General features: G+C 45.1%; 1 protein-coding gene across 2 annotated transcripts in view; it reads left to right on the top strand.

The window, feature by feature from the left end:
• The window catches only part of NBAS (NBAS subunit of NRZ tethering complex), a 916216-nt gene that overhangs the window by 118458 nt on the left and 772267 nt on the right, over positions 1-25491 (top strand). For both annotated transcript variants that reach the window (XM_068280281.1, XM_068280282.1), the window contains exon 12: positions 2822-2950. In XM_068280281.1, coding sequence (XP_068136382.1) covers positions 2822-2950 — 129 coding nt within the window. The remainder of the gene's footprint in view (positions 1-2821; positions 2951-25491) is intronic.

Consider the following 25491-nt stretch of genomic DNA (forward strand, 5'->3'; position numbering starts at 1 on the left):
TCAATTATTATTATTATTTAGTATTAGCGCTATTAGCGTACATAGCGCTGTACAGTTTATATATTGTCTTGTCACTTAACAGTTCCTTAGAGGGTTTACAATCTACCGTAATTCCAACCGTAGTCATAGGTCTATGTATGTATCGTGTAGTGTATGTATCTTTGTCTAGGGCCAATTTAGAGGGAAGCCAATTAACTTTTCTGTATGTTTTGGGGATGTGGGAGGAAACAGAAGTGCCCGAAGGAAACCCTCACAAATACGGGGAGAACATACAAACTCTGTGCAGATGATGCCCTGGCTGGGACTTGAACTGGGAATCCAGTGCTGCAAGGCGAGAGTGCTAACCACTGCACCACCTTGTAAGCATGACAAAAAACCCGCAAAGCCTTGAAATGGGGAACTAGGATTGAGTTGGGTCACTGCTGATCTGACCATGCCTTACTATTGGTCCAGGTACTTTAAGAATAAATCCACACATGGTACACACATCCAATTCGGATTGACCAACCACTGACCAATTTTACCACCTCTATGTAGTATGAGAGTTAAAGAGAAACCGTGACCAAGAATTGAACTTCATCCCAATCAGTAGCTGATACCCCCTTTCCCATGAGAAATCTATTCCTCTTCACAAATGGATCATCACTTATCTCTGTATTGCTGATATTGTGGTGAAACCCCTCCCACAGGAAACTGTGAGGACCATGGTCCTGGCAGTTTCCTGTCTGTGAACCTCGCCGCATTGTGGGAAATATCTGTTTCCAACTGCCAAAAAAGCAAGCAGCATCTCCTTCCAGTGACATCACCTGCCAGCAGTAAAAATGTCACCGTGTGATAAATATCAGAATGTAAATCAGGGAGAGGAAATCTTTTACGATGGGCAAACACTGACTAAATCATTTATACATAATTATTGTAAAAATGAAGCAGTTTTTTTATTACATTATTTTCACTGGAGTTCCTCTTTAATTCCTGGCTGTAAGCCCGAGCTGAGCTCGGGCTATGCCGCGCAGGAAGTTATCTCAGCCCCTGGTGGGGCGATTTGGCCCATTTAAAGTGCTGTACGCGCAGCTAGCACAGCTTGATCGCCGCCACTCTGTGGCGATCGCCCGCACGCAGCGGCGGAAGAGGCCCCCCCTCCAGAGCCCTGCGCTGCCCGGACCAATAAGTTCCAGGCAGCGCTATGGGCTGGATCGGAGGCGTCTTGACGTCAGGACGTCGGCTGACGTCCATGACGTCATTCCGATCGTCGCCATGGCGACAGGAGAAGCCAAACAGGGGAGCGCGTTATATACGCGTTCCCCTGTTTGCCATTGATGCCGGCTACGATCGCACTAGAGGGAAACATGCGCCCTCTAGTGGTGTTTCATGTAGCTACCACTCTGGTAGCTTTACATGAAACACAAAATTAAAAAAAAAAAAAAAAAAGGATTTCTGCCTGTTTGGCAGAAGAATTAAACCGCCAGGAAGGTTAACCTACACAACCTGTTAATAGTATTTAAAATCTGGTGGCCCTCAAACTACATGAAGGTGGTGAAACTGAACAATCACAGTTGAAGGTGTGAACCAGGCTTTACCGTGGTCTGAGATGATAGAATAGAATTCCAATTACCCACAACACCCAAACTCTACCAGTTTCACATATTCCTAACTTTTTTTATTTTACTTTATAGTTTTCTATTCCTCACACAAAGCGTAAATAGTTTGCATATTCGTTTATCTTCGGAGGTAAGCAATACATTTTTCATATAGCTTTTTTTTCATCATTCTCCTGAGTAGAAAGCGTTTTCTTCTGACAGAGTATTTGAATTTTGCAATGCATTTGTAGCTTTGTAGATGAGAACTTCACAATAGAGGAAAAAAAAAAAAAAAAAAGAGGATGGAATAAATCTGGCCTAATCTGTGAGGAAAATACACATTGCCCCTCTCCCATTTTCCCGCCTGAACAGAGTGAATGTTTATTCGGCGGTAATGTTTCACATAAATGCAGTTATGGAAGCTAGCGGAAAAGCAGCAATGTGTATATTGTTTCCTGCACGGCCTGCTAAAAGCTCATTTCTGCTTTCTCTTTTCATCATTCGCCGCCCCATTCTCTTCATCTCGCTTTAATAAGGAAGATATTGATTTTGGAAAAATGCACTCCTGTCTCAGGTTCAGACTCCACTTTGGTGTTGGGTTGATGCTTTTAGATATCTTACAAGTTTACTTTAGTTTCCTTTACTTTCCTGTTGTCTACCTGATTGTCTTTTCACTACTGCTTGGAAAAAAGTCAAGCGACTGCTGGTGCGCCAGCCATGAATATTTCTTCCAAACTATAACCGCTGGGTTATCAGGGAAAATTGAATAAAATAAGTGCTACTTACCGGGGCCTTCCTCCAGCCCCAAGCTCCCAGCATGTCCCTCACCGCAGCTCTCCCCGCAGCCGTTCGCCGCAGCTCACTCCCGGTCCCCGGCGATGACCTCAGGTCGGCCTGTACAGCGCCTGCGCGAGCGGCGCTGTCAACCACCGCCACGCGGGCCGGAGCGGACTGCGCAGGCGCAGAACTATTGCAGTGAACGGCTGTGGGGAGAGCTGCGGCGAGGGACATGCTGGGAGCTTGGGGCTGGAGGAAGCCCCCGGTAAGTAGCACTTTATTAAATTTTCCCTAATAACTCCTTTAAGTGAAAGAGCCCAGCAGTTATAGTTTGGAAGAAATATTCAATCTCCATTCAGGAGATTGATGTGTTCCAATTTTTTTTTTTCTTAGCTTTGACGTTATGCTAATGTTTTTCTCTGCAACCAAATATCTTTTAAAAATATTTTGATTTTATTTTCTTACAGGATGGTATTTTCAAGATGAGCCTCTCCCCTGATGGAACGTGCCTGGCAGCTATCCATTTCTCTGGGAAACTGTCTGTCTGGGAAGTGCCGTCGCTGAGGCTACAGGGGGAGTGGCCTCAGGATGAACAGGTGCGTATACCCACTTGCTCTTCTTCTTCTTTTTTTTTTTTTTTTTTTTTTAGTACTGCTTCTTAAATGATGAACACAACACATGCAAACTACTTACCTCCCTGGCGTTATGATTATTTCCAGATTTAAGGTCTAAAACCGTGCAATTTTTTCACAAGCTTTTAGACCATAATGCTAGGTACACACCATACAATTTTCTGTTAGATTTACCTGTCAGATAGATTTTTTACAGTATGCTGGGAAAAATCTATCTGGCAGGTAAATCTAATGCTGGATACACACGGTGCGTTCCCGCACTTGATGCGCCTCTCGTCGATTCCCGGCCGCTCGATTATTTCCGAAATGTCCGATTTGCGTTTCGATGGATCATAGGGCGAATTGACATACTTTACATGTGAATCGACCCAACAATCATCGAAAAGCGCTCGGAAATGCTCGGAAATAATCACGCGGCCGGAAATCGAGAGGCGCATCGAGTGCGGGAACGTGCCGTGTGTACCCAGCATAACAGAAATTCTAACAGAAAATTGTATGGTGTTTACCTAGCATTAGAACAAGAAAAAACAAAACAAAAACATACCACAGAAAGAACTGCAACAGCTCTTGTATATAACTCACTCAGACACGGGATTACCACTCTGAGCTGAGGATTTCCCGGGATTACCGCTAAGGATGTTAAAGTAAACCTGATACTTCCTTTTTTCAAAATAAAAAAGGGCTGTGTAGATGTCCAGACATCCAGTCGTTGCCACATTACGATTGGGATAAAATTTTAATGTAGGTATGATATATACTCACCCAAGAAGGGGGGATGGGGACAGCATGTAGTTTATCATACCCAGGCAGGTAGGTCGGAAGGAGAGGTTATTTAAAAAAAGTAATATTTAAAGAAGCACTGTAGTGACGCATAATAGTGTGCAGTAAATTACTCAGGATATCTACTTCTATGGTAATTTTCCTGGTTTTAGCATCAGAAACACTTTCTATATCTACATATTGTTAAATTGCTTTTAACTATGCACAATTCTCCTCCCAGAGCATTCTGGGAGACCAGGCATTATTTTCACTGGCTTCAGAATTCTCAGAAACAAATATTCCGTAGATCTGCACCTGACTGGACTAAAGATGTAGCCCCCTGGGATAAATTTCATTATGTAAATCAGGAAGAGGAAATATTTTACAAAGGTTAAACACTTATTAAAGCGGACCTAAACTCAGAACTTTTTATCTGCTCTAAAAGATAAGCAGCAGCTTAGTAGCCTTAAAATAAAAAAAAACATTCTTTGTTACAACTTATAAACATCCTACAAAAATGCTGCAGTGTTTTCTTTTTGGAATTCCTGGGAGCACAGAAAGGGTTAACATCCAGTGTTTCCATAGTAGCCCACAACAGCAGCACAGTTCAGACAGCTGACAGCCATGACTTGCTGATTACTTGCTAATAAAGGGTAATGAAACTGGCTCATCTCTCTAAATACACACAGGTTAAATTTCTCAGCAACTATATGTGTTCTCTTTGTTTGCTGTGCAAGAGTTTAGGCCTGCTTTAAATAACTTATAAATTAATATTATAAAAACATTAAGAAAAGCAGTCTTATTAATTACATTATTTTCTCTACAGTTTTTTTTTCATACTCTAAATCCCGAATCTCTTAAAACTAGGAAATATTTTTTCCTCCTTTAACACATTTTACTTTCCTCCAACTGCCCTCATTCTCGCCTCCTATGAGAGCTTCACGTTTCATAGTCATTTGACCCTCCAGTTACACCACCATCCTTTTACCTGTGCCAGTTTACTTTTCTCTGAGTTCTGGATGCTGCAAATCAATGATTAAAATCATTATATTGTGGGCAGCCATTAAACTCATTTGAAAGTGGACATTGATAGCTTCAGAAATGCCCACCCCTCCATTCCTGACTCCTTAAAAGGGAACCTGAGCTGAGGGGCATATATAGACTGCCATATTTATTTCCTTGTAAACAATGCTAGTTGCTTAGCAACACGTTTTATCTTCTGGCATAACTAGTGTCTGAGTCAAAACCCTGGAGCAAGCACATGGCTAATCCAGAAAAACCGGAGTCGCAGTACCTGATCTGCTGCATGCTTGTTCAGGGTCTATGACTTAAAGTATCAGAGACACAGGATCAGAAGGACTGCTAGGCAACTGTTATTGTTTATAAAGAAATAAATATGGCAGCCTCCATATCCCTCTCACCTCAGGTTCCCTTTAAAGTGTACCTGAGGTGACGTGTGACATGATGAGATACACATGATAAACGTTTATGCACAGTACAAAACTTATTAATAACCAGGCTGTTTAACTTGTATTTTGCTGCCTGCAAAAGTTAATGCTTCTGTCTTGTCAGTACCTTGCTGGGAATATAGTAAACATCACCGATGAGCAGTTTACAGCCATAAACATTTTCCTGGCAAAATACAACTTCTGAGAGCAGGAGATTACAAAAAGTCAGTCTTTCATGGTTTTGTTTTTTTTAAACTCTGGGACACTATGGAATATGTGGAATATCTAAAAAAAAGTCATTTTTAGGGGTACTGAGGATAAATGCAATTGATTATCTCATCCGTTTATTTTCACCTCGGGTTTACTTTAACGGTTTTTCATAATTCATATTCATCCACAGGATCTGTTTGTTGTTCGGCGCACAGAATAAACTTTTGCAGCACAATTTTCCCTCATTATTTGTGTGTCTGACCTGACTATAGAACGTGTCCACTTACATGACCTAATTCTTGAAATAACAGTAATTAGTGAGGGGAAGTAATTATTCCTGTTCTCTGCGTGAGATGATTTAGAATGTGTCCTGGAACACACTTTTCACTGTGGGCGTTCAACAAGTGCCGGGTAAGTGTGATAATGCGCAGCATTATCTAATTGAATTGGCATTGAGAGACCTTTCAGCGAGAGCAGAGTGCCATTTAAAGATGTCAGCTCCGCATCCAAAGAGACGCTGCTGGTGAATTATCCTGTGTGCCGAGTGGAAACGCCTCATGATTTATGGCTGTCAGTGGGTAAACAGCCATGCTTCACTGCATCTCTGTAGAGAGTTTACAGGAAAGCAGACACAAATATGCATTTGGAATAACCTGAATCTGCACGCCGATTTTGTCCTGTTATTTTCTTGTGTTGTTTTTCCCTGTTATTTACAACAACCACCAAAAACCACATTTGTGTAGTGGTCTTCTCCCCAAGGTCTCAAAGCGCGTAAGCATGGCTCACACCAGTATTTGGTTGATTGGAAAATAGTGGTACAGAGGAAGAATTCTACAAGTCTGCAAATACCAGACTAAACCGGTGGCTTTTCGGTCTGTATTTGGATAGCTCTAGGAATGGGGTTGTCTTTACTGGGTGTGGTAGGGAATTCCACAGGGTAGGGGCAGCATGACAGAAAGCTATAGCTCCAAAGGTTTTGAGGTGCACTCTGGGAGTGACCAAGTTTATGGATCCTGCTGTTCTGTGGTTGTGAGAGGTGTGATGCAGCTTCAGCAAGTCCTTCATGTAGCCAGTGCCCAACTTGTGTAGGGATTTGAATGTCTATCGTCCAATCTTGAAGAATTTTCTCGATTTTACAGGTAGCCAGTGCAGTGAGCGAAGGATCGGTGTAATGTGACAATGGGAAGGGTTGGTTTGTTAGCAATCTCGCAGCAGCATTCTGTACTAGTTTCAGGAGGTACAGGTCCTTGTTTGAGAGGCCTGCGTAGAGCGAGCACTATAATAACAGCGCCAGGAGATTTGGGCTCAGCCGGTGCCACCATAGACCATAATAGAAATTGCGGCGCACAATGAGTAACTTTGGCGCCGTCAGAAGACTGAGCTTAAGTTACTTTTAAAACACTGTAATTCGTCTGCCAGCAATAGCTGGAAGCCGAATTACATCATTCCCTAGCATTCACGTGGACCTGAAGGAGAAATAGTAATTAACGCCGCCGGGCTTTGTGCAGGAGCAGGGTAAGCCATATACCGGCTGTATCCTGCGCCCAAGTCTCCCGGCGGTGATTTCATAGGTACGTTGTGTACAGTGGCATAGCTAAGGAGCTCTGGGCCCCGATGCAAGTTTTACAATGGGGCCCCCCAAGTACTCTATACATAACAATTGATATGGTGGCACCAAAACCTGCCAATGGCAACTACAGTGTCAGGTGCAAGAATGGGATGGGGAGCAGTTTGTTAATGGTAACCACTATTCAAAGTATCGACAGAAGTGATTATTATGAGCACAGGACCAATAGAGAGCTAATACTGTAGTTGAGGGATGCCCCCTTTGGGGACCCAAGGGCCCTGATGCGGTCGCAACCTCTGCACCCCCTATTGCTACGCCCCTGGTTGTGTAGAGGGCATTGCAGTAGTCCAGCTGTGATGTGAGGAAGGTGTGAACTAGGATTGGAAGATCCCCTGGGGGAATGAGATGTTTAATCTTTGCAATGTTATTCAGATAAAAGTAGGAATATTTGACTACAGCCGAGATTTGGTTTCTGAAGCTTGTATTGCTGTTCAGTTAGGCTGTAGAGATCCCGGGCTGTTTCTACAATCTGTAAATGCGGAGCACATACAAATAGCACTGAGGGCCCCCGTAAAATATCACATCTATGTACACGCTTAACATTTTCCTGAGCCGACCAATCGTTTCCGATCAACCTGGCAGGAAGTGTAAAGTTTGTTTGGGAATCCTGGAACATTGTTTCCTCCTCCTGGTAGTGGTTCACTCAGTGTATTCACTAGTAAACCATACCACAAGGGGGGTGGGGGGGGGGGGGAGAGGGAGGAGTGGTTGGAAAGGCAGTGACAGGACACCAGAAAGTATGGCGTGCAGACTCAGGAGGAAGCAAACTGCCAAAACTAAGAATTAATAGAAAAAAATATTTCCCTTCCACTTATTATAGGCAGGATAGTCACGCAGCCAATTAATGTTTATTCAAATAACATTATTACACTAGAAATTCATGAATAGTACAACATAAAAAAAAACCACGATTAAAAACCAATAAAAAAAATAAAAAAAAAATTACTCCCTCACTAGACCTCCTCCTGCAAGCCAGGTGCAAGTAACAATATTCTGAAAAGAAATATACCAATCAATCTAATATTGGAATACAAAATAGTTCACAGTGCAAATAAATAAGCAATACGCATAATTATTTTATTATTATTATTGATTTATAAAGCGCCAACATATTCAGTGGCGCTGTACAAAGTAAATAACAAAAATGGTGTACATAATACAGACAATGGTGTACACTAATATACAAGATACATAGTGACAAGATACAAAAAACGATACAAAATACAGAATACAAAATACAGAATTGGTAATGACAGTGATAAAAGTAACATGATAAATATAATGTATAATGATTTCCAAGACACAAAAAGGGGAGAGAGCCCTGCCCTTGCGAGCTTACCATCTAAAGGGAATGGGGGAAACAAGAGGAGGGGTAGTATACAACAAATATATATAGAGGCAGTGTGTTTTTGGATGCATAGTAGGAGTTTGGTCTTAGGAGAAAGGGAAGTGGCCTAGGGTAGCGCATACGCTTGTTGGAACAAATTAGTTTTTAGAGAGCGTTTAAAGGTAACAAAGGTTGGCGAGTGATGGATGTGTTGTGGGAGGGCATTCCAGAGGAAGGGTGAAGCACATGCAAAATCATGTGAATGTGAGGAGGTAATTCTAGAGGAGGACAACAGAAGATCATCTGAGATTGCGATTTGGTTTGTATCTGGAAATAAAAGAGGATATGTCAATCACAAGAGGTTTGCGCTCTCAGCATAAAAACGGGGACACCACAGTATCCTCCTAGTAAACTTATCACCACTGGTTCGCCGCCTCCACACAAAAAAACACATTCAAGAAGAGGTGGCGCTCACAGTGGATTAGCAACACATTCCTTTTCCAAAGTCTGTCATAAAAACACATGAAAAATCCACGATGAAAGTCCACTATGTAACAAATCTTCATAGGCAGTTGCTGTTTCCTGCTATTCCTCACAGAAGGATAGACCACCACCAGCACCCTTTGTGTGCCACTCACCACAGTTTTAGACCAGCCAAGTGGTCCAAATAAGCCTTGGGACCGTTCCCGGGTCGTCCCTCACCTCTCTGGCAACCAATATCACAGTTTCCTTCCTCCAACAAATCTCCTGCTTCCTTTGCGATTGAGCATCAACCTCAATAGAAAAACTCCATATAGTGCAATATCGCTTTAAAATGTTTATTGCTAAAATATGAATACATTCACATGCTCCACGATAAAATAGCGATCAGAGTAATTTCTAAATGGGCTCTCCCCCGTATTGATGGCCAGGCTGGCAGGCTCCGGCTCTCCGTGTGATTCCACTCCACTTCCGCCGCGCGCTCGGTCAGTGGTGTGTCCGTCCGTGCCCGCCTCACTGCCGCTCAGGACCGCTGCCTCCACTTCCGCATCAGACTCCGCCCGATCGATTTCGTCACGTATGACTCATCAGGGTCTATCCTTCTGTGAGGAATAGCAGGAAACAGCAACTGTCTATGAAGATTTGTTACATAGTGGACTTTCATCTTGGATTTTTCATGTGTTTTTATGACAGACTTTGGGAAAGGAATGTGTTGCTAATCCACTGTGAGCGCCACCTCTTCTTGAAAAAGAGGATATGTACCGGGGAGAGAGATTGTGGAGAGCTTTGTAGGTTAGGGTTAGGAGTTTGAATTGGATCCTCTGGTTAATTGGCAGCCAGTGAAGAGCTTGACAGAGAGGGTCAGCAGAGGAAGATCGAGAAGAAAGATGAATGAGACGAGCAGCCGAGTTCCGTACCGACTGGAGCAGGCCAGTCTGTTAGAAGGTAGTCCACAAAGTAGTATGTTGCGGAAGTGCAGACGAGATAATATAATAGCATGTATTAACATTTTTGTTGTGTCTTGAGTGAGAAAAGGTTGGATGCCAGATATGTTTTTGATTTGGATATGATCGGAGCTGGTTATGGAGTTAACATGAGGATTAAAAGAAAGAGATGAGTCGAATATCACCCCCAAGCACCGTGCTTTGGAAACTGAAGTTATGGGAGTGTTATTGACATTTATTGTTACTTCAGACAGAGAGGTGGCCAGAGACAGTAGAAAGATGATTCGTTCGGTTTTACTCATGTTAAGTTTTAAGAAGTGAGAGGACATGAAGGAGGACAAGAAGGAGGATATAGCTGACAAGCAGTCAGGATCATGTTTGAGGAGGGAGTTAAGGTGTGGGGCAGAGAGGTACAGTTGTGTATCATCTGCATACAGGTGGTATTGACATTTAAATGAGTTGATTAAGTCACCAAGACCGTGCATGGAGATGGAAAAGGGTACCAAGGACAGAGCCTTCAGGAACCCCGACAGACAAAGCATGAGGAGAAGGGATCTGATCTGAGTAGGAGACTGTGAAGGAGTCTCCAGAGAGGTAGGAAGATAACCATGTGAGAGTGAGTCCCTTTATTCCTATATTTCAAAGTATTTGTAGGAGTAAGGTGTGGTCTACAGTATCAAATGCTGATGATAGGTCAAGAAGGATGAGTATGGAAAATTGACCTTTGGATTTAGCTGTAAGAATATCATTGGCCACTTTAATAAGGGCAGTTTCTGTGGAGTGGATAGAGCGAAAGCCAGACTGAAACTGATCACGTAGGGAGTTAGCAGATAAATAATGACTTAATTCTGCATGTACATGCTGTTCAAGTAATTTGGATGCAAATGGGAGAAGTGACACTGGGCGGTAGTTGGTGAGTGTGGTAGAATCTAGAGATGGTTTTTTAAGTAGTGGTGTCACAACAGCCTTTTTGAGTGGGGGTAGAAAGATGCCAGTGGAGAGGGACAGGTTAAATAGCGATGTTAGTGCAGGCATGAGAGATTAGGATAGCTGCGGAATGAAATGGGAGGGAATAGAATCCAAAGAACAGGTGGTTAGATGAGCTTTGGATATTATAGAGGAGAGAGAATGTTCAGAGAGTGGAGAAAAGGCAGTTAGAGAGCAGTCAATGAAGAGGTGTGGAGGTGGGATTTGAGGGCTGCATGGAGAATTCACTTCGGATTTTCTCAATTTTATCAGTGAAGTATGTTGCAAATTCTTTAGCTTATTCGCAAGATGGAGGAGGAGGAGGGGGACGGAGAACGGAGTTGAAGGTGCTGAACAAGCGTTTTGGGTTGTGGAAATGGGCGTATATAAGATAAGAAAAAAACGACTGTTTTGCCACAGAGAGTGCGTTTCTGAAGTTGTTCAAGGCTATTTTATATGAGATTAAGTCCTCACTTGTGTTACTTTTCCTCCAACGCCGTTCAGCTGCTTTAGAGCATCTTTTTAACTGTTTAGTGGCTTTGGTCATCCAGGGTTGGCGACTGACACGGTGAGGGCAGACATTGGCGAGAGGGGCGATATCATCCATGACTTTTGTAATGGAGCATAAGCACCCAGGTTAATTTTGCTCGGGGCCCCACTGCAACTGGAACGATCCTCCTAAGGGGAAAGATTCAGAAACACAGGGGCCAGCTATCGCTGCTTCCCAGGGGAAGTGGGTTGCGGGTCAGTGGTCCCTGCATAATTTTTGTCCAGGACCCCATTTTGGCTACAACTGACCCTGCATCCAGCTCTCTGTGCTCAGGGGCAGACGTGGATTTACATCACAGGGGCCTATAAGCACAGACATCCTGTCACCCTAGACTTTGCCGTCCATGGACCTATAAACCCCCACCAAAACTGCACCTCAAGTGTGCTGGCTGGCCCAGCAGTCATATCTTCGTCAGTTCCCTTGCCCATCATAGGTAGGTACCAGGTGTCCCTTAGCAGTAGGTAGCGGCTAACATTAGGTAGCCAGAGCTATCCTCATTGTTAAGTTGTTAGAGGTGCCCCCAATTATTAGGTAGCTAGAGGTGCCCCTGACTGAAGGGAGATCTGGTCAGTGAAATGCCAAGACTCAGGTGAGAAACCTCTCATTTACAGTCTGATCAGGACTCTGCATAGGTAAGATGGGAGGGAGGTACTTGAGGAGGGGGTTGAGCCGCCTTTTTAGCATCATCTGCTTGTTGGCATGTGCCTACAGTGCCTTATGGTAAATCCAGCCCTGTTGGGGGAGGCAGTGATCCTAGATAGTCTCTAGGATAGAGATTGCGGGTTTGAGAACCCCTGACAGCCACCTCTCAGTACACAGATGCATCTTGGCTCGAGACTAGTGTGCCTAATGCTAAAGCATGCCCTGAATGATTCTGTCTGGGAGCAAAGAGTTCACTCCTTAAAATCCACTTTTCATTTGTTGTAAGCCATGATAGGAATGAAACACAATTTATAAGTGTTTGTTTGGAGTGACTGTGCTTTGCCATTTTCAGACTCATTTACTAAGGCAAATAACGTGTAGAGTTGTAGAATGTGTTTCTTCCGCTCTGTTACAGGAGAAACGGCGGCTCCAGACTTGTGGCGGGAAGGCGTGAAGAAATGCTTTTCACATCCCGCATATCAAATATTTATTTCTTGCGCCGGGCCATTAATCCAGCAGCAGGGGATTTCTGTTAGGATAGCGGCAGATCAGTAAACATTCTGCAATGCAATAAACTTTAGAAGCTTCCCGTGTAATTAGGAAGAGGAGAAACTAACAAAGCGATTTAAAAACTAAATAAAAGTAAGTTTTCTAGAGGCGACGCCCTCTGAGGATGCTGGGAAAAGCTGCACTGGCTTCAGTCATGATGAAGGCGACACACTTTGAGGATGCTGGGAAAAGCAGCACTGGCTTCAGTCATTTTGCAGGCGACGCCCTCTGAAGATACTGGGAAATGCAGCACTGGCTTCAGTCATTTTGCAGGCGACGCCCTCTGAGGATACTGGGAAATGGAGCACTGGCTTCAGTCATGTTGCAAGCGACACACTCTGAGGATGTTGGGAAAAGCAGCACTGGCTTCAGTCATTTTGCAGGTGACGCCCGCTGAAGATGCTGGGAAAAGTATCGCTGGCTTCAGTCATGTTGCAGGCAATGCCATTTGAGGATGCTGGGAATTGCAGCGCTGGCTTCAGTCATGTTGCAGGCAATGCCCTTTGAGGATGCTGGAAAAAGCTGCACTGGCTTCAGTCATGTTGCAGGTGACGCCCTCTGAGGATACTGGGAAATGGAGCCCTGGCTCCAATCATGTTGCAGGCGACGCCCGCTGAAGATGCTGGGAAAAGCAGCACTGGCTTCAGTCATTTTGCAGGTGATGCCCGCTGAAGATGCTGGGAAAAGTAACGCTGGCTTCAGTCATGTTGCAGGCGACGCCCTTTGAGGATGCTGGGAAATGCAGCACTGGCTTCAGTCATTTTGCAGGCGACACCCTCTGAGGATGCTGGGAAATGGAGCACTGGCTTCAGTCATTTTGCAGACGACGCCCTCTGAGGATACTGGGAAATGGAGCCCTGGCTTCAGTCATGTTGCAGGCGACGCCCACTGAAGATGCTGGGAAAAGCAGTACTGGCTTCAGTCATTTTGCAGGCGACGCCCTCAGGATACTGGGGAATGCAGCACTGGCCTTAGTCATTTTGCAGGCCACACCCTCTGAGGATGCTGGGAAATGGAGCACTGGCTTCAGTCATGTTGCAGGCGACACACTCTGAGGATACTGCTAAATGCAGCACTGGCTTCAGTCATTTTGCAGGCGACGCCCTCTGATGATACTGGGAAATGGAGCCCTGGCTTCAGTCATGTTGCAGGCGACGCCCGCTGAAGGTGCTGGGAAAAGCAGCACCTGCTTCAGTCGTTTTGCAGGTGACGCCCGCTGAAGATGCTGGGAAAAGTAATGCTGGCTTCAGTCATTTTGCAGGCGGCGGTCTCTGAGGATGCTGGGAAAAGCAGCACTGGCTTCAGTCATTTTGCAGGCGACGCCCTCTGAGGATACTGGGAAATGCAGCACTGGCTTCAGTCATTTTGCAGGCGACGCCCTCTGAGGATACTGGGAAATGCAGCACTGGCTTCAGTCATTTTGCAGGCGACACCCTCTGAGGATACTGGGAAATGCAGCACTGGCTTCAGTCATTTTGCAGGCGACACCCTCTGAGGATACTGGGAAATGCAGCACTGGCTTCAGTCATTTTGCAGGCGACACCCTCTGAGGATACTGGGAAATGGAGCACAGGCTTCAGTCATGTTGCAAGTGATACACTCGGAGGATACTGGGAAATGCAGCACTGGCTTCAGTCATTTTGCAGGCGGCACCCTCTGAGGATACTGGGAAATGCAGCACTGGCTTCAGTCATTTTGCTGGCGACGCCCTCTGAGGATACTGGGAAATGGAGCACTGGCTTCAGTCATGTTGCAAGCAAAATACACTCTGAGGATACTGGGAAATGCAGCACTGGCTTCAGTCATTTTGCAGGCGACACAATCTAAAGATGCTGGGAAATGCAGCACTGGCTTCAGTCATTTTGCTATGCTCCATTCTTGTCATTACAAACAGGGCTCAGTGATTTGTTTGACATGTTAAAATGTGAGGCTAGTCTGTGTGGAGATTTTCTCTTTTATTTCCTAGACCGAATGCATTCAGATAAGAGAAGAGAATGGCTCATCAGCAGTGTTGCTTGTGAATTTATGCTAGTCATTTTTTACATTGAAAATGCTATTTTTCGATTTTAAGAAAATATTTACGAGAATAAATTGTATTTTTGTAATATGGTCAAAGAAATTTTCTTTCCGATGCGAACATTGACCAAAAAATGCAAAAAAAAACCTATTAAAATTATTTTTACCGTGAAAATTGTGAAAAGTGAGGAAAGTTTATTTTAGCGTTTACATTTGCAAAAAATCACAAACGTCATACAAAATGAAAATGATTTTTTCATGACATTTTAGCTTAAAAGTCAAATTTTACATTATTTACACGGAAATTAATGTGAAAAGAATATCAGCATTTTCGCTCACCACTGCTCATCTGCACCACCTGTTGTATAAATGTATATGAATATTTATTAGGTCAACAAAATCAAAATCTAGTGGCACACCTAGGATAGCTCTGGTTAGTGTTTGGAAGAACGGTGACAACTCAGTGCAGTCTCTCTGATAGTCAGCTGCAGGTGGATCAGTAAGAGAGTGCAGAAATAAGCGTAATCGGTATCCAGGCGAGAAGTTGAGGCAGGCAGCTGTAATTGTAGTCTGTATCCAGGCAAGAGATCAGGGCAGGGAGCGATAAGCGTGATTAGTATCTAGGCAGTAGATCAGGGTAGACAGCGATAAGCATAGTCAGAATCCAGGCAAGAAGTCAGGGCAGGCAGCGATGAGCGTAGTCTGTATACAGGCAAGAGGTCAGGGCAGGCAGCTGTTCTCGTGGAGGGTATCCAGGCAAGAGATCAGGGCAGGCAGCGATTAGTGTAGGCGGTATCCAGGTAAGAGGTCAGGGCAGGCAGCAATAACCATGGTCAAAGATCACAAGCTGAAGTTAAAGCAGAGGATGCAGACCAAGAATTGTCACAGAACAGGAGAGCAAGTTTAACACAAGGTTGGCCGGATACAGGCACGGTCGGGCATACACATAAGCTGTCAGGGTCAACAACACCTTACCTAGGGAAGAGCTGGCCTTTTATACTCCTGCAATGGCATCCTAGAGTGAATGATCGTATGCCGCGCACATAGAACTTCACCCAAATCCCTACGCCTCGCCATACACACGCCCCCTGCCACAGTCATCAAACAGCTCCGCATGGAGAGAACTCCAACCCAGGAGCAAGGAAATGAGAGTATGACAGCATGTCTGGCTACCCAATGCCTATACATAGCAAAATTCTCGGCAGCCTCCCCTACTCTCTGACCCCCACACAGTTTGCCAGCTGGAAAATAAATGGATGAATGAACTGTTACCTTTCCCAATCAAATAGGCGTTATCAGAGATCTGTACTTCCTGTTCAAAATAAGCCAGTAGAACTCCAAATCACTCCCTCTGTGAACTGGGGGTTGGTATTTATGTGCGAATCCCATAATTCTTTCATTACCTGTAATTACTTACCTGCTTTGTTGCCTCTGAAACTTTTCATCGTCTTGGTTTGATAAGACCGCAGCGCAGTCATATTTAAAATTGAGATAAATTAATGTGCTTCTCCTCTTTTTCATTAGGATTAAATCAAGCGTAACCACGAGAGTACCGAGCACTGAGCAAAGCAATTTAACAAAAGATCTCGAGATAAAACCGCGGCTGTGTCATCATAGTTTGTTTTCTGCAGAAGCGCTTATAAACCACTCAAGTATGCGGCTTAAATCTATCTTTGCAGAGAGGAGTCACTAAGAACTATTTGTTTCTTATAAGGCTCCATAACATGACTACATCTGCTAGGGAGGCCACTCGACACGATGCGCTCCAGATAAATTGTACGCTGCCATAGGCACCAATGCAATAATATTTGAACAGCGACTATAATGGATAATTTGGGTGTCAGCTAGCGGCCCCATGCAAAGCATAAGCATTCTTACCCTCACCTCTCCAGCCGGCATGCTCCTTCCTCTTTGGGGTAAACGGCTCATCCTGCCCACACAAACTTCCCGCCTGTTTTCAAAATTCTTCTCCTACTCAAAAGAAAGAAATTATACATACTTGGGGGTTCCTCCGGCCCCCTTCAAGCTGATCGGTCCCTTGCCTCCTTCCCAGGCCGCCTGGATCCTCCACTAGGCTGCCGGTAATTCTGTCGGGGCTAGTCAGCGCAGGCGCAGTCCAGCCGCATGCGCTCCCCCGTTGCTCTTCTGTGCAGTCTGCACCTGCACAGTAGTACTGCTCAGACACAAGTCCAGCCCGGGAACAGGAGCGCGATGGGGAGCATGCGTGTGGCCGGGCCTCACATACACAGTATGCACAGATTGGTGGAATTACCGGGCCTCTTAGCGGAGGATCCAGGTTGCCCGGGAAATAGACGAAGGACCAATCAGCCTGAAGGGGGCTGGAGGAAGCGCCCGGTGTGTATAATATTTTTCTTTTAGTTAGTCTCAGATTTCCTTTAACCCAGTGCAGTAGGGGAAGACTTAATTCGGGCTCCAGATATTGCTGCTGCCTGAATGATGCTAATTATAGCGTAATTTGTGCTCCGGCTACTGCCGATGCCCAAATTACCGAGCGAGCGCCGCTACAGCTGTAATACGTATTACAGCCTATGGCGCTTTTTTTTAACCAGTCTCGATATAGAGCTCTACACTTTAAAGGACTCCCGAGCAGAAAATAAACTAATTAAACAATTGTATCTATCCTCCTTCTCCTAAAAATTGCTTTTTAAGATATTCCACAGTTCTATTTTATATTTAAATCTACTTTTTAAGTCTTACTGTTTTTGTTCAATGGCACATTCATAGTAGTGTGCCAGAGCTAAAATCTATGAACCATTGACCTTTTTTTTATCTCTTTCCTGCACTCAGAAGCCAATTTCTTCTAAGAAAGTGTTTTATAGTTGTAATTTCTTATCAGTGAGAGTCACACACTAGTCTGACGCAGTCCTGACTCACTTGCATACCTGATGTTTTACTCTTTCAGGCAGAGAAAGAAAAAAAGGGAACCTGGCATAGTTATAAGTGTGCTTGGCACTGTACATACCCATGTCTATCTCATCATGTCACCTCGGATATCCTTTATACATACTGTATAGTATGCACACAGACTATGTGCACATCAGACATCCATGGGCAGCAGTCCCTTAGTAGATTGGTACTTGATCCATTGGGGGACATTGCAGGCATGACACTAGCTAGTGATGCATTCTGTCGCTATGTGTGTGGGCGGGGTGGGAGAGACCAATGGGTATGTGGGTGAGTGATGTCACACGGTGGTTTAGTGGTACTAGGCGTTTCATTTGGGCTCCGCCACTCAGCTATTGTATGGCCGAGCACCAGCTATCAGCTATGATTAATAAACTGGGTACCTTTGTTCAGCTGTTCTGATTGGCTGCTTCACTTCATAAATATACTATTCTATTATTGTTATTTAGTATTTATATAGCGCCGACATCTTCCGCAGTGCTGTACAGAGTATATTGTCTTGTCACTTAAAGAGAAACCGTGACCAAGAATTGAACTTCATCCCAATCAGTAGCTGATACCCCATTTTACATGACAAAACTATTCCTTTTCACAAACTGATCATCAGGGGGCGCTGTATGGCTGATATTGTGGTGAAACCCCTCCCACAGGAAACTCTGAGGACCATGGTCCTGGCAGTATCCTGTCTGTAAACCTTGTTGCATTGTGGGAAATTGCGCAAAAGGTGGATCAGCGCATCACCAGGCTGCCTCCGAATGGCCTCCAATCAGAGGTGCGCTGAGCAAGTCCCCCCCTTCCCCCAGAAATTGCAAGCAGCAGATACTTCCACTGACATCACCTGCCAGCAGTAAAAATGTCACCATGAGGTAAATGTCAGAATGTAAATTGTGGAGAGGAAAGATTATACAATGGGCAAACACTGACTAAATCATTTATACTTAATAATTGTAAAAATGAAGCACTTTTTTATTACATTATTTTCACTGGAGTTCTTCTTTAACTGTCCCAAAGAGGGGCTCACAATCTAATCCCTACCATACCTGCCGTGCAGATAGTCCCCTGGCTGGCATTCGAACCGGGGTCCCACGGCTGCAAGGCGAGAGCGCTAACCACTATGCCCCAGCAAAAAGTATGCCCCTTGCGTGCCATTTGCGGCCCAGTGTAGGTGGCTTGTGTTTGTGTTTGACACTGCCTCATTTAACAATCCCTTTTAGAGGCTGACCTTTCAGCAAGTGTGAGCTTTGATGAGCTGGAGTGGAAAAGGCAGAGATGGAATGTTAAGTGTAGAGAGCACGCCGCAGGGAGCTCCGGTAGATACAGCTGCATGGACACACACAGAACAGATCACAGCGGGGAGCCATGATGTGTGAATGACTTCCCCATAACACTGTACTTGTGATTGCTCAGAATGACTCTTTGTATGACAGATGTAGCTACAAGTGCCCTGTAACGATTCTGGAATAATAGGAACCCTCTTGTTTCATATTTATCAGCTCTATACTGTATGGAGCTGCAGGGGACTAATTACTGATCTCATTTGTCTCTATACCCTCCCTGGCTTCTCAGCTCAGATTGATGAAAGCAGGAATCCATCACTGTCCGGCATGGACCAGTAAATATCATCCCTTGTTGTTGTTGTGGTTCTAACAGCATCCTTTAAGCGGGCCTGAACTCAGAACTTCCTCTCTGCTATAAAAGATATGCAACAGCACAATAAACTTTAAAGAAAAACATTTCTTAGTTACAGCTGATATAAATCCTGCAATAAATCTGCAGCATGTCTACTTTCTTGTTTCATGGAAGCAGACTATTGTTAACATGCTGTGCTTTCAAATGAGCTTATCTGCCGTGGCAGTCAGCTGACACAGGGGAGAGATCAAATTACAACTTGTGATTAGTCACAGATGAGGGGGAATTAGACAGGCTAAACTCTCTTAATACATACAGGGTTCATTTCTCAATGTTTTTCTTCTGTCCTGTGCAATAGTTCAGCTCCACCTTAGAGCAGGATGAAACTCTATATTAACTGTAAAAATATATTTTTCTTTTTTTTTCCAACCACATTTCTGCTACATCCAACAGTAAACACCAAAAACAGGATAGGTAGGCTAAATAAGCAGTTACTTATTGGATACTTTATTTATTTCTGCTGATTTCCATATAACTTCTGCCCCCTTTTTTCACCCAGCTCAGACCCCGTTCACACTGCACGCGTTTCCATCCGCATTCCGGGAACACGTGCAGGAGGCCGACACGCACGACATCAGACAGTGCACAGACTTCTCTGTCTGATGCTCACACTGCATGCGTTTCCATCCGCATTCCGGGAACACGTGCAGGAGGCCGACACGCACGACATCAGACAGTGTACAGACTTCTCTGTCTGATGCTCACACTGCACGCGTTTCCATCCGCATTCCGGGAACACGTGAAGGAGGCCGACACGCACGACATCAGACAGTGCACAGACTTCTCTGTCTGATGCTCACACTGCACGCGTTTCCATCCGCATTCCGGGAACACGTGCAGGAGGCCGACACGCACGACATCAGACAGTGCACAGACTGCTCTGTCTGATGTTCACACTGCACACGTTTCCATCCGCATTCCGGGAACACGTGAAGGAGGCCGACACGCACGACATCAGACAGTGCACAGACTGCTCTGTCTGATGTTCACACTACACGCGTTTCCATCCGCATTCCGGGAACACGTGAAGGAGGCCGACACGCACGACATCAGACAGTGCACAGACTGCTCTGTCTGATGTTCACACTACACGCGTTTCCATCCGCATTCCGGGAACACGTGAAGGAGGCCGACACGCACGACATCAGACAGTGCACAGACTTCTCTGTCTGATGCTCACACTGCATGCGTTTCCATCCGCATTCCGGGAACACGTGCAGGAGGCCGACACGCACGACATCAGACAGTGTACAGACTTCTCTGTCTGATTCTCACACTGCACGCGTTTCCATCCACATTCCGGGAACACGTGCAGGAGGCCGACACGCACGACATCAGACAGTGTACAGACTTCTCTGTCTGATGCTCACACTGCACGCGTTTCCATCCGCATTCCGGGAACACGTGAAGGAGGCCGACACGCACGACATCAGACAGTGCACAGACTTCTCTGTCTGATGCTCACACTGCACGCGTTTCCATCCGCATTCCGGGAACACGTGCAGGAGGCCGACACGCACGACATCAGACAGTGCACAGACTGCTCTGTCTGATGCTCACACTGCACACGTTTCCATCCGCATTCCGGGAACACGTGAAGGAGGCCGACACGCACGACATCAGACAGTGCACAGACTTCTCTGTCTGATGCTCACACTGCACGCGTTTCCATCCGCATTCCGGGAACACGTGCAGGAGGCCGACACGCACGACATCAGACAGTGTACAGACTTCTCTGTCTGATGCTCACACTGCACGCGTTTCCATCCACATTCCGGGAACACGTGCAGGAGGCCGACACGCACGACATCAGACAGTGCACAGACTGCTCTGTCTGATGCTCACACTGCACACGTTTCCATCCGCATTCCGGGAACACGTGAAGGAGGCCGACACGCACGACATCAGACAGTGCACAGACTGCTCTGTCTGATGTTCACACTACACGCGTTTCCATCCGCATTCCGGGAACACGTGCAGGAGGCCGACACGCACGACATTATACTTTGCATGCAGACCATATTGGAAGCTAAAGTTCCTCCTAGTGTAATAAATGTTAGCACTTGTTTTGGATGCAGGGCAAGCATTTTTCAGTCTAGCAGAGGCGGTATATGCCTTTGCGATTAACCATTCAATTGCAGCATGTGTTTAGGGATGCGCAGCCTTTCCCCCACTTTTTCTAAACTCTGTAAGTATATAACTATCAGGTTAGCTACTCCCAGCCCCTCCTCCTGAGTTTCCTGTTTGCATGATTAGTAGCAGATTTGCATATGATTTGCATCTGAATTGATGCGAAGTGTGCAGAAAGTCTATTTAGGTGCTGCACACATGAGTGGTGGTCATTTCAGATGCAGGCTTAGTGATATGCGCTGGCATTCTCCTCGCTACTCAATGACCAAGTTTGTGAGCTTTGGGGTCTTTGACAACAATAATTTGTATTTTTACAGTGAAATGAACCAAATCTGATTACCAGTTTGTGGCTCCGCCTCCTTTTCTGAATTTAAACCCCAGTGACCCTATGACCAACCGTACCAGGTTTGAGTCTTGTACCATTAACAGTGCAACAATGGCAGCAATTTTAATATTCTCCTTTGAAAATCAACAGGTGAATTTTTATCTAACAGTAAACACCAAAAACAGGATAGGTAGGCTAAATAAGCAGTTACTTATTGGATACTTTATTTATTTCTGCTGATTTCCATATAACTTCTGCCCCCTTTTTTCACCCAGCTCAGACCCCGTTCACACTGCACGCGTTTCCATCCGCATTCCGGGAACACGTGCAGGAGGCCGACACGCACGACATCAGACAGTGTACAGACTTCTCTGTCTGATGCTCACACTGCACGCGTTTCCATCCGCATTCCGGGAACACGTGAAGGAGGCCGACACGCACGACATCAGACAGTGCACAGACTTCTCTGTCTGATGCTCACACTGCACGCGTTTCCATCCGCATTCCGGGAACACGTGCAGGAGGCCGACACGCACGACATCAGACAGTGCACAGACTTCTCTGTCTGATGCTCACACTGCACGCGTTTCCATCCGCATTCCGGGAACACGTGCAGGAGGCCGACACGCACGACATCAGACAGTGCACAGACTGCTCTGTCTGATGCTCACACTGCACACGTTTCCATCCGCATTCCGGGAACACGTGAAGGAGGCCGACACGCACGACATCAGACAGTGCACAGACTGCTCTGTCTGATGTTCACACTACACGCGTTTCCATCCGCATTCCGGGAACACGTGCAGGAGGCCGACACGCACGACATCAGACAGTGCACAGACTGCTCTGTCTGATGTTCACACTGCACGCGTTTCCATCCACATTCCGGGAACACGTGCAGGAGGCCGACACGCACAACATCAGACTGTGCATAGACTGCTCTGTCTGATGCTCACACTGCACGCGTTTCCATCCGCATTCCGGGAACACGTGCAGGAGGCCGACACGCACGACATCAGACAGTGCACAGACTTCTCTGTCTGATGCTCACACTACACGCGTTTCCATCCGCATTCCGGGAACACGTGCAGGAGGCAGACACGCACAACATCAGACAGTGTACAGACTTCTCTGTCTGATGCTCACACTGCATGCGTTTCCATCCGCATTCCGGGAACACGTGCAGGAGGCAGACACGCACAACATCAGACTGTGCATAGACTGCTCTGTCTGATGTTCATACTGCATGCGTTCCGGACCAGTATGGTCCGGGAACGCATGCTGCAAGCATTTCTTCCAGAAACGCGTGGCTGACCCATTACCTTCAGTGAATGGGATCAGCCACGCAAAGCATACAAACGCTGATGGAGTGCGTTCGTATGCATTGCATTCCGAACGCACGGCCGTCCGCGTTTGCTAATGTGAACAGGGCCTCACTGTTTATTTTCCTTCTTTACTGCACAGATTATTGTCCCTCCTACAACAAACATCACCTAGACAAACAGGCTTACATCACTGTGTAAACTGTTGAAAGGGAGTGAGGGATTTCATTACCTTATGGTCATAGTGTAATTATCTTATCCAAAATAGGAAGCTTTTTGTTGTTTGCAAAAAAACAGAAACTTCCCACGATCCAAGCGGCACTGCTTAGGCACTGCAGTTTAGCAAAGACACCCAGACCAGGTAAAAAAGAAAAAAAAGTGGGACAAAACAAAAGAGGTTTACATATGTTTTTCGGACACTATTTTTTGGTATTTTTTGTTTTGTTTTTGGGATGTTACAACCCCCTTTAGGGGTTGTCAGTTTTATTGTTGTATTGATTGACTAGCTGATGACCCGGCGTTGCCCTATTTCAAGCATGCTCAAAATTCCAGCTAGGGCTTATTTTCAGGGTAGGTCTTATTTTCAGGGAAAGAGGGTATGTATTTGGCTGCTGTTGGTTCTGCCCACTTTTTCTAACCCTAACACACAAACACTCAATGACCAAGTGGGGGTAAGGCTGCGCATCCCTAAACACATGCTGCAATTGAATGGTTAATCGCACAGGCATACACCGCCTCTGCCAGACTGAAAAATGCATGCCCTGCATCCAAAACAAGTGCTAACATTTATTACACTAGGAGGAACTTTAGCTTCCAATATGGTTTGCATGCAATGTATAATGTACTAGACACTTGGGCCACGGTGAGGCAAACCTCCGGGCAAGTGACCTAACTTAAATTTAAAACCTTGGGATCAGCTAAGCAAAAAAAAAAAATGTCACTTGCCCGGAGGTTTTCCTCACCGTGGCGCAAGTGTCTAGTACATTATACTTTGCATGCAAACCATATTGGAAGCTAAAGTTCCTCCTAGTGTAATAAATGTTAGCACTTGTTTTGGATGCAGGGCAAGCATTTTTCAGTCTAGCAGAGGCGGTATATGCCTTTGCGATTAACCATTCAATTGCAGCATGTGTTTAGGGATGCGCAGCCTTTCCCCCACTTTTTCTAAACTCTGTAAGTATATAACTATCAGGTTAGCTACTCCCAGCCCCTCCTCCTGAGTTTCCTGTTTGCATGATTAGTAGCAGATTTGCATATGATTTGCATCTGAATTGATGCGAAGTGTGCAGAAAGTCTATTTAGGTGCTGCACACATGAGTGGTGGTCATCTCAGATGCAGGCTTAGTGGTATGCGCTGGCATTCTCCTCGCTACTCAATGACCAAGTTTGTGAGCTTTGGGGTCTTTGACAACAATAATTTGTATTTTTACAGTGAAATGAACCAAATCTGATTACCAGTTTGTGGCTCCGCCTCCTTTTCTGAATTTAAACCCCAGTGACCCTATGACCAACCGTACCAGGTTTGAGTCTTGTACCATTAACAGTGCAACAATGGCAGCAATTTTAATATTCTCCTTTGAAAATCAACAGGTGAATTTTGATTGGCTTTTTTAGGCTTCTCCAACTTTTTTAGATAATCCCAGTCACCCAGTAACCAACTGTGCAAAGTTTGAGAACTCTGCCATTAACAGTGAAGGACTGCAGTTTACATTTTCCCAGAGAAATCTGTTTTTGACTCCACCCAGTTTTTGTAACCTTGACACACAGTATCTCAATGACGAAGTTTGTGAGCTTTTGGGTTCCTGGCATCAAAATTGTGTGAATGGTAGCAGTTTATCAAGCAAGGAAATCTCCTCCCCTTCAGTGAATTTGAACCCCAGTCACTTAATGACCGTCTGTAGCAGGTTTGAGGCCTCTGCCAGTAACAGTGTAAGAATGGCAGCAGTTACAATATTCCCCTTGAAAATCAATAAGTGAATTTTGATTTGCTGTTATAGGCTCCGCCCACTTTTTTGAATATTAATCGCAGTCACCCAGTGACCAACTGTGTCAAGTTTGAGAACCCTACCATTAACAGTGTAAGAATAGCTGCAATTTATATTTTCCCATGTAAAAAGTTAGTTGTTTTTGGCTCTGCCCCTGTTTCTAACCTTGACATACAGTCACTCAATAACCAAGTTTATGAGCTTTGGGGTCCTTGGCATTATTAACATTGAAATTAAACAAATGACTCTTTGTGGCCCGTCCCCTTTTCAGAATTTAAACCCCAGTCTCCCAGTGACTGGCTGTATCAGATTTGAGGCCTCTGCCATTAACGATGTAAGAATGGTAGCAATGTAAATATTCCCCTTGATGGATTTTGATTGGCTGTTGTAGGCTTCACCCACATTTCTGAATATTAATTCCAGTCACCCAGTGGCCAACAGTGTCAAGCTTGAGAACCCTGCCATTAACAGTGTAAGAATGGTTGCCGTTTATATTGTTCCATGTAAAAAATGTAGTTGATGGCAACAGCCACTTTTTCTAACCTTGACATACAGTCACTTAATTACCAAGTTTATGAGCTTTGGGGTCCTTGGTATCAATAATTTGTATA

The sequence above is a fragment of the Hyperolius riggenbachi genome, chromosome 4 (genome assembly GCF_040937935.1).
Source record: "Hyperolius riggenbachi isolate aHypRig1 chromosome 4, aHypRig1.pri, whole genome shotgun sequence".
NCBI lineage: Eukaryota > Metazoa > Chordata > Amphibia > Anura > Hyperoliidae > Hyperolius > Hyperolius riggenbachi.